Source organism: Sminthopsis crassicaudata, chromosome 5 (genome assembly GCF_048593235.1).
Source record: "Sminthopsis crassicaudata isolate SCR6 chromosome 5, ASM4859323v1, whole genome shotgun sequence".
In the NCBI taxonomy this organism is placed as follows: Eukaryota; Metazoa; Chordata; class Mammalia; order Dasyuromorphia; family Dasyuridae; genus Sminthopsis; species Sminthopsis crassicaudata.
Window position 1 is genome coordinate 90,622,617 of NC_133621.1, and position 9,185 is coordinate 90,631,801.

The 9,185-nt window shown below is 54.0% G+C and overlaps 2 protein-coding genes across 2 annotated transcripts in view; one reads left to right on the top strand and one right to left on the bottom strand.

The window, feature by feature from the left end:
* Positions 1-679: 679 nt before the first annotated feature.
* CDK5 (cyclin dependent kinase 5) lies at positions 680-7,870 on the top strand. Its single transcript, XM_074267491.1, has 12 exons — positions 680-962; positions 1,526-1,614; positions 1,693-1,760; positions 2,373-2,433; positions 2,523-2,579; positions 3,406-3,501; positions 3,869-3,943; positions 4,110-4,206; positions 4,451-4,520; positions 6,802-6,862; positions 7,079-7,159; positions 7,359-7,870. Exons 1-12 carry the CDS (start codon positions 926-928, stop codon positions 7,443-7,445), a joined length of 879 nt encoding a protein of 292 aa, XP_074123592.1. The 5' UTR covers positions 680-925; the 3' UTR covers positions 7,446-7,870.
* Positions 7,871-9,178: 1,308 nt separating this feature from the next.
* ASIC3 (acid sensing ion channel subunit 3) overlaps positions 9,179-9,185 on the bottom strand; it is a 7,845-nt gene continuing 7,838 nt past the window's right edge. The window contains 1 exon segment of the mRNA XM_074267489.1: positions 9,179-9,185. This exon segment is cut by the window's right edge and continues 707 nt beyond it. The gene's annotated coding sequence lies outside the window, so the exon portion shown is untranslated.

Sequence of the window (9,185 nt, forward strand, 5' to 3'; positions counted from 1 at the left end):
CTCACCCCCAAACAGACCTCTCTCAAAGCATCCCGTCTATAAAATAAGGGGGTAGGACCCCATCTAAGGCTATTCTGAAAGCCTGAAACCGTCCGGGACACCCCGGGGTGACCTGGGCTCTTAAAGGCCCAGTCCCTCGGCGAGCCTGCTAAAGTGCAAGGAGAGAACTTGGTAGAACATTGACCTGAGGGTAGCAAGAGACCCCGGCGGGTTTTGGAGAAGGGGAGTCATTAGTGGTCCACTGGCCCGTGCCAGCTTCATCCATTCCTGTGGTCAGCTTATTATTGTGGGGTCACATGGTCAGCTTGGGTATCAGCGGGACATCATCATTGGTCCCTCCCGTTACAAGGGGTCTGGAGAAGAGGGGCACAGTAGAACGAGTCGGAGGTCCCCAGCAGCTGTTTTATCGAAGGACCCCCCCCCCCACACACACACACCCCGGCCCGGGTCTTGCGGAGCAGTTCTGCGCAGGATCCGGACCATCCCTTCTAGATTCCCCACTGCATTCTGGGACATGTAGTCCCACATTAGTCTTCGAGCTCGCTGGAAGAGGAAGAACCCTACGCGGTGCATGATGGGAGACGCGGTGCGGCGACGGCGACGGCGACGGCCTCGAAAAAAGCGGCTTTCTGGGACTTGAAGTCCGGGGCTTGTCTCCACCGTCCGGCTGGCGTCCCTGGAGCCGGAGACAGGCGAGTCCTGGAGAAGAGCACGCCGGGGTTTGTAGTCCTCGGCTTCCTCTGGCTCGAGCTTTTCCCGGAGGCCGGGAAGCCTCGAGGACTTCAGGTCCCATAATCCACGTCCGGGCAGGCAGGCGAGCGGGGCGGGGCGCGGCCTGGGGGGACTCCTTGGAGCCTCCTCCCCAGCTGAGCCGGGGTCCTAGCCTGGCAGCCCGGGGCTCGCCGGGGGCCCCGTGGTCGCCGTGATGCAGAAGTATGAGAAACTGGAGAAAATAGGCGAAGGTAACCTGCTGGGAAATTCTTCTGCAAAGACCCTCCCCCACCCCCTTTACCCTCTGCCCCTTACCCCTTACTCCTCTGCAGACCCTGGCAATTCCTCCTTCCGACCTTCCAAGCCTCGCAGCCGTCCCCTTGTGCAAACGGGCCCCTCGGGCTCCCCGAGCCAGGCGTCTCCTCTTGCAAAATGGACATCCCCCTGCATGGAGCCCCATCCCCCTAACCCATCTGCAAAGGATTCCCCTTCCCCGGCTACCCCTGCCCAGCACCCTGTTCCCCTCCCCCCGCTGCCCTCCAGTCCTCTCCGCCCCCTGCGGACCCCGCTGCTTTCCCCTCTGGTCTCCTCGCCCAGGACCGGCCTTCCTAGTCCGTCCTCCCACCACACATCCTCCAGGCTCTTCTGCCCTTGCTTCTATTTCCTTAAGTCCTAAATGCCCCTTTGTCTGCTGCCCTCCGCCCACCCCTTCCTTCCCGGACCCCCCCAAAGCAAACCCGCCCCAGCCCCGGGGGAGGAATGTGGTGGGGGGAGGGGGTTGGAAAGCAGCCTGACTCCTCCCCCTCCCCCCCAGGCACCTATGGAACAGTGTTCAAGGCCAAGAACCGGGAGACCCACGAGATCGTGGCACTGAAGCGCGTTCGCCTGGACGACGATGACGAGGTGGGCCCTGGGTTTGGGGGGGGGGGGTGCGGGTGTCGGGCGCCAGTCTCACCACCTCCCTCTCTCCCGCCCCTCCAGGGGGTCCCAAGTTCAGCCCTGAGGGAGATCTGCCTGCTTAAGGAGCTGAAGCATAAGAACATTGTCAGGTGTGTCCGGGGAGGGGGCGGGGTCCCTCGCTGGCCTCCTGGGGCATTGGATTGAATGGGGGGGGGGCTGGGCAAGGCCATTGCCTCACTTCCCCTCCGGGCTGGAGATGAGGACCACTGGAGATGGCGCCGTGCATGGCGGACCCCGGCCTTTTTTAAGCTCATCTCAGGTCTCAGCTCAACCAGGCTGCATCCACTCAGTGGTTAATGAAATTAATCAATTAAGTTAAAATTAATTAGGGGGCAATTGAGGCAAAGAGTGGCCTCTTTCACCTGGTCAAAAAATTCTCAGTCTGTCCGTCAGAGAGGGGAAGGTCCCCAGGGTTTCTGCCAAACCGAGATGATTGCACCTGTCCCCATCCTTGGGAGGAGTGGAGCACGGACAGATTAGGGCTGGGAAGTTAGGACTGGGGACATTGGGGGGAGGGGGAATCAGTGCCTGAGGGGGGACTCGGCGTGGGGGATTAAAGGATTCTGGGTTGGGGCCTGCAAGTGGGAGGCCTGGGGCTTCCAAGTCCGGAGCTGGGACTAAAGATCTGCCTAAGGGTGAGAGTTGGAGAATTCAGCCTGATGTCACCTTTCTCCCTTCCCTTTCTCTTCCTCCCCAACAAGGCTTCATGATGTTTTGCACAGTGACAAGAAACTGACCCTGGTTTTTGAGTTCTGTGACCAAGTAAGGAGAGGGGGCAGCCCAGGGGAGGGGCAGCCCTGATGTGCAAAGAGTCAGGCTGAGACAAGCCATCTTTGTTCCCCTTCCCCCAGGATCTGAAGAAATATTTTGACAGTTGCAATGGAGACCTGGACCCCGAGATTGTGAAGGTGAGGTGATAATGGGGAAACAAGGGCAGAACTTCGAGCTTAGACGCTATTGGGCCTTAGTCGAGAGTGGGTCTGTATTTGATTCCACAAACGTGTGTGGAACATTGTCTCTGTATAAAGTGCGGAGCCCAGCCCAGGGAGCCAGAGGTAGAAATTGTCCGACACAATCCAGGTAAGCACAGGCTGCGTCTCACAGCGCAGAGAAGGAAGGCTCAGACTCACTCGTGGGCAAGCCGCTTCCCCCTGTTTGCCTCAGCTTCCTCGTCTGTAAAACGAGCTGGAGGAGGAAACGGCAAACCCTCCTGCGTCTGCCAAGAAAACCCCCAGTGGGATCAGTGAGAGTGGGGCATGACTCAATGACACAATTAAACACAGTCTGACAGGCTACTAGCGCCTATTGGCATGGCCTGCCTCGTGCTGGGGCTGCTGTCTAAGAGAAAGACGAGGGTTTTCACAGAGTGCAAAGTATTGTTAGAATGAAAAACTGGGACATGAAGTAGCTGGAGGGTTATTTAAGATAGTGCATGACGAAGGGCCAGGCTGTGTCCGGCAGACTGATGGAGGTCAGGACAGGGAGATGTGGATCCGAGGGGCCGAGGATGGCTCTCTCAGGGGAGACGGGATTCGAGCTGAGCTGTGAAGGATGGATTTGTTTTGGGCTGGGAGTGGGGACAGAACCAGAGCCCCAAACGAGAGAGTTGTACTGCAGGGGAAAGGCCCTCATGGGAGCGATGTAACAGTATCGGGGAGCAGTCTAATCTAGGGCTAGTTGGGACAGTATATGAGAATATCTGATGTTTTCCTCCCCTTCTCGCATTCTCTGTAGTCATTCCTTTTCCAACTGCTTAAAGGCCTTGGGTTCTGCCACAGCCGTAACGTTCTGCACCGGGACCTGAAGCCCCAGAACCTTCTAATTAACCGGGTATTGTGTCGGGGAGAGAGTGGCAAAGGGTGGGACTAGGAAGTGGGTGCCTGTGGTCTAGGTTTGAGAGCTCAGGCTGAGGGAGAAGCCCTCCCTGGGACCAGTTAGATCTTCTCTAAATGGGAAAGAATAACAGAGTAAAAAAAGTTCCACTGGACTTGAAGTCAGCACACCTGGGTTCACTTGTGTGACTGGGCAAATGCTTTCTCTTTGTGAACCTCAGTCTCTTACTCTGTAAAATAGGCGATGACATTTGGGTGGTTGTGAGGAATGCACTGTGTGAGCTGTGGAAATGTCCTTGTTTTATCCTTGGCGTCTCCTGATTCTCACTGATCCTCCCTTTGTACTTCTCACTCCTCTACTTCAGAATGGGGAGCTCAAGCTGGCTGACTTTGGCTTGGCGCGAGCCTTCGGGATCCCTGTTCGATGTTATTCCGCAGAGGTGAGCCTTGGGAGTTAGGTACCCAGAAGGAAGGGGGGGGGGGCGGCGGGAACATCATTCTTTCTTCCTCATTTCTGTTCCCTCCTCTGTGAGGGAATCTTCTCCCAACTCTGTTATCCTGTCTTGGAGGGTCACTGTGGGCTTGGGTCCTTTCCATCTCCCCCAGGTGGTCACATTGTGGTACCGCCCACCAGATGTCCTGTTCGGGGCCAAACTATACTCCACATCCATTGACATGTGGTCAGCTGGTTGCATCTTTGCAGGTGATAAGATGGGGGAGGCTGGATCTGGCCGTTTTGCTTCCCTATCAGTCAGCCAGATCTGTTGGTTATATTCTCAGGGAACAAGAGTTTGTGGACAGTTGATTGGAGGGGAGGTGGGGATGAGAACACTTGGGGAGAAGCACATTAAGCACGAGGGTGGTCTGAGGCGGTGGTGGAGGGGACCGGGAGCGCGTCTGAAGCATGAGCCATCCACAGTCTCTCATGGACTTTCTGTCTTCCACAGAACTGGCCAATGCTGGGCGGCCTCTCTTCCCTGGAAATGATGTAGATGATCAACTGAAAAGAATCTTTCGATATCCTTCCATCTCCACCTTTGAGTTAGAGAATCTCCCTCCCCAGATCCTGGGGCCGAATTATAATTCCTGAGCCCGTAGGAAATAGAGTGTGGACATGAATTGGGCTAGGGACAGGGTAGAGTTGGAGAGGTACAGGCTACAAAGGAGTCAGGAATCCTTGAGATACAAGGCGAGGACTCTGATGAAATAGAAACACACATTTGTCATGTTATATGGACAAAATGCAGTTCTTCAGTGCAAAGAATTCAACTCAACATTTATTTATAGCCAGGTGCTAGGGATGAGGGAACACATATAGGAGCTTATATTCTACAGGGAGGGAAAAAATAGGTTTAGATAAATAATTTTTTTAAAAAATGAAGTGACTTGAACAACTGGATCAAGCCAATGGATTAGGTTGCACTTGGCTGAGCCTTAACAGTAGTAGGAGTTGGGGTCAGCCAGGTGGTGCAGTGGATAGAGCACCAGCCTTGAATTAAGGAGGACCCGAGTTCAAATCTGGTCTCAGACACTTAACACTTCCTAGCTGTGTGACCCTGGGCAAGTCACTTAACCCCAGCTTCAGGAAAAAAACAAACAAACAAACAAAAAAAAAACCAGTAGTAGGAGTTCCCTAGAGGTAAATAGGGGAAAGTGTTCCAGATGTTGGAAGTAGCCTCTGCAAAGGTTTGGAGGCAGGAGATGGAGTACATCTATATGAGATATGTAAGATATCCAATATAGCTAGAGTGTAGAGTGTGTAAGGGGAGTTAATGTGAAGTTAGTCGGAAAGAACAGATTGAAGTCAGACCCATGAAAGGCATTAAATGCCAAGGAAAATTTTAATTTTATTTTAGAGAGACCAGGAAACCGCCCACTGAAGGAAGCTTCAGGCCGTGTTTTAAGGATGTTCATTTGGCGGCCATGTGGAGGATAGATTGGAGAGTGGAAGCAGGGAGGCCTGTGAAGGGGCCAGGCAGCTAAGTCAGAGGGGATGAGCAGCTGGGTCAGGACAAGGGGATATGTGTTAAAATATTAAGGGTGTAGACTTGAGAAGCCTCAACAGCCGGCTATATAGAGGAGAAAAGGAGTGGAAAGGAGTGAGGATGACTCTAATTTCAATCCCTGGAGTGAGAGACCAGGGTTTGTTAGTGAGAACACTAGGATTGGAGGCGGGAGGTCGGTTGAGTTCAGCTCCTGCTGGGCCATTGTAGTTTCCCTGGGCATTGGTTTTCTTATTAACAAAGGGAGGGGCAGTGTGCTGCAGCATTGGGAGACCAAGGCCCAGCTCTGCTGCTTGCTAACTATTACCTGGGACGAGTGATTGCATTTGCCTGGGATTCAGTGTTATCGTGTAAAAAGGGATTGGACTAGATCAGTAGTTTCCAATGGTTTTCTGCTTTTTTTTTTTTGGGGGGGGGTCCATAAACCCCTTTCAGCAGCAACAATCAAGTGTTGAGAACTTCTAGAGTAAACGAATATACTGTTTGTGATATTCCTGACTGTAGTTTGCTAATTATAGTGCCCTGGAGAATTCCCACTAAATGGAAATCACTGGACTAGCAGATCTCTTAGTTCAACACTAGATCTGTGCTCTTAAGGTTTTTCTACCTCATGGGATTGTTGTTAGGATCAAATGGGCTCATAGAGCGCTTTATAAACTTTTGAAGAGCTATTTAAAAAAATGTTCTTATTAAATGCTTTCATAGGTGACCAGTTTTGGGCCCCCAGGAAAACAGTAACAGTGGGAGTAGTAGCAGGCTTGGATTACCCAAGGAAAGCTCCCTGAAGGGGCATAGGACAGGAAAAATGGCTTGGGAGTTAGAAGTAGAGAGGTTTTAACTTGGAAATTAAGGATAATTAATATGACAAATTAAGTAGATTTTGAGGTGGGAGTTGGGAGTAGAAAAGAACCTCAGACTGTAAGAGCTGGGATCAAAGTAGTGTTCTGTGCTGGAAGAATTCAGGAGGGAGGAGGAGATCCATCAGCACGGATCAAGGTGGAGTGGATGCAGAGACCTCAGGAGCTTGGTCACGGAGGTGGAGGGCAAGGGGAGACCAAGGACGGAAGCGCTGTGATTCTGGAGAGTGCCATTGAGAGTCTTGTGGCTCTGCTGCGGACGGGCTCTGGGACTTCAGACAGGTCTTCGAACTGGTCTCCCTCACACACGCTCACACACCCACTTTTCTGGGGGCTCACTAGCTGTGGGGGGTAGCAGAGGCTGAAGTGAGGGTCCCAGATCTCAGGCCTAACAGCCTTCCCTCAGTTCTCATCACAACCCTTAACCTTGGCTCTCACGCTGCTGGGGACCCCAACTGAAGAACAGTGGCCTGCCATGACCAAGCTTCCAGACTACAAGGTAGGCGTGAGTTCAGCCGAGGAGTTCCTTGATGTCTGAGAGCCGAATCTCCTCCTCCTGCATCTCCTTCCTGCTTCCTTGGCCCCCCTCCTGTGGCCCTTGTGTCTGGCCCCTTTCTCCTGTGCCCCAGCTCAGCCTCTGTTGAAACTCTAATACCCCACCCCCCCAGTTCCCAAGGACACTGCCATGTGTCTGAGCCCCTGCTTCCCTCTCTAGCCTTACCCCATGTATCCAGCAACGACGTCACTTGTCAATGTTGTCCCCAAGCTCAATGCCACAGGGAGGGACCTACTGCAGGTAAGGGGCCCGGGTGTTCTGGGACTGAGAGGAGGAAGAGTCTGGCTGATTGTGGATGGGGGAGAAGGAAGGCGGGGGGAGTGCATGTGCTTCTTATACTGGGGGAGGGGATGGCTGGGGGTGCTCTGGGAGTCGGGAGAAGGGAAAAACTGGGTCCCCATCCTGTCTAGCCCCATTCCAATTTCTTCCTCTCCTCCAGAATCTGCTCAAGTGTAACCCAGTTCAGCGCATCTCAGCGGAAGAAGCTTTGCAGCATCCCTACTTCTCCGACTTCTGCCCCCCCTAGCCGGGGGGTCTCGTTTCCCCTTTCCATGTCCAGAGAACCGAGTCCACTACCCTCGACCCCTCCAGGCCCTCAGATTGGGAGCTGCTCAATGCGCTCTCGCCTTGCTGGCCCACCCTCTTCCCTACCTACCCAGGGACCCTGGGGCAGGAGAAATAGACCCTTCGAGCTAAGGGGTTGGAGCCTTCTCTGCCCGTTTCTTCCCTGGCCCTTCCCTAGACTTCCCTGCCTCATTGGAAAAGGGGTAGGGGTGGGGATGGTGCTATGCACTTAAGCTCTGCTACTTGGGCCAGATGTTGGGGGTCAGCCTTGGTGGGGTTAGGGGTGTGAAGGATGGATGCCAGCCGGAGCCCCTGTCCCCCCACTTCCTGCGTGCCCCCTTATGTATGGACTTTATTTAATTTCATAAATTGGCTTCTTTCCCACAACCTAGGCTTATGTCATGAGGGAAGGTGTGTGTGTCTTTCTGTTCTGAGACATGGCGGCAGAGGCCTCACTAACATGACCAGCCCTTCGGCAGCCCCATCCAGTTTCTTAGGAGCCTGTGAAGCCTGTCACTCAGAGAGGGATTAGGCTGATTCTGCTCTGTCCACCAGAGGGTAGAAGTCAACACTAGGTGGAAATTAGGGCTCAGTTCTGGATCATCCAGAGGAAAATCTTCCTAAGTAAGCAATTAGAACCAGCCAGAAATGGGCTCTGGCCTCCCCGGCAGGCCCCTCCCTGGGGGTCTTCAGCTGGGCGAGTGGCCGTGCGGGGGGTCTCATGCAGAGGTTCCTGCGCCCCCTCCACTTGTGGCGTCTGGGGGACCTGCGAGGGTGAACCTTTATGCCTGACTTCTGCCCAAAGGCTGGGAGATGTCCTTATTCTGAGTGCCTGTTGGGGGCAGGGAGGGGGCGCTAGGACTAGAAATGAGAGTTGTCATTTGTAAATAAACAGTATGGCTTTGACTGCTTTGTGCTCTGCCCTCTCCCATACATAACGGAGCTCGAGGTGGGAGGACCCCGAGATCAAAATATCAGCCGTGACCCCCCTGCCCCCACTACTGCTCTCCGGCATCGCCAGAGCAGTCCAGCGCCTGGGGGTCTGTAAGTGAGGGCCCTCTGACCCCCTGGCAGGAGTCTGGCAAGTCTCAGCAGGCACGCGGAGAGCGAGTCTAGCTTTCTTGTTTTTCTTTTTTCCTAGAGCAGCCAGCTATGGGCTCACTGAAGTCAGCATGTAGTTTGGGAAGTGGACAGATTATATTTCCATTTCCAAACAGTATCCGGTGCAAGTGCTCTCACTGAGGGGCGCTTAGGGTGAATCCTCCCAGACAGGACAGGAGGTCGCTTACCAAGCGGCAGCGCTAGGATGGGGACCCGGGTCTGCAGGCTCTTCCTCCCCTCCCTGCAGTCAGTCAGCAAACCCGTCAGTGCCACGGTGCACAGAGCTGGGACGGTCCCGCTCTGGAGGAGCTCACGACTGAACGTTGCTGTATTGCATTCTGCCCTCCTACAGATCTCGGCTCCGATAACTCCCAGCTATGTGACTGCGGGCAGTGCCCCTCGCTTTCCAGGGTCTGTTTCTTTCTCTAAAACTGGATGATAACATGCGCTCCCTGGCCACCCCCGTTATTTTGACTAGAGTCCTCATGTAAGAGGCTTCTGCTAGGGAGGCTGTAAGGCAAGAGGAAGAGGTACTGCATTTCTGGTGTCGTTTTGGGGGAGGGATTGACGGATGATGGCCACTTTCTGGGCTTATTTCCCT

Coding starts and splice junctions, on each gene's coding strand:
- CDK5 (XM_074267491.1), top strand. CDS start 926: ATGCAGAAGTATGAGAAACTGGAGAAAATAGGCGAAG. Junction 3,944..4,109: donor TTCGATGTTATTCCGCAGAG/GTGAGCCTTGGG, acceptor CATCTCCCCCAG/GTGGTCACATTGTGGTACCG. Junction 6,863..7,078: donor CCAAGCTTCCAGACTACAAG/GTAGGCGTGAGT, acceptor TTCCCTCTCTAG/CCTTACCCCATGTATCCAGC.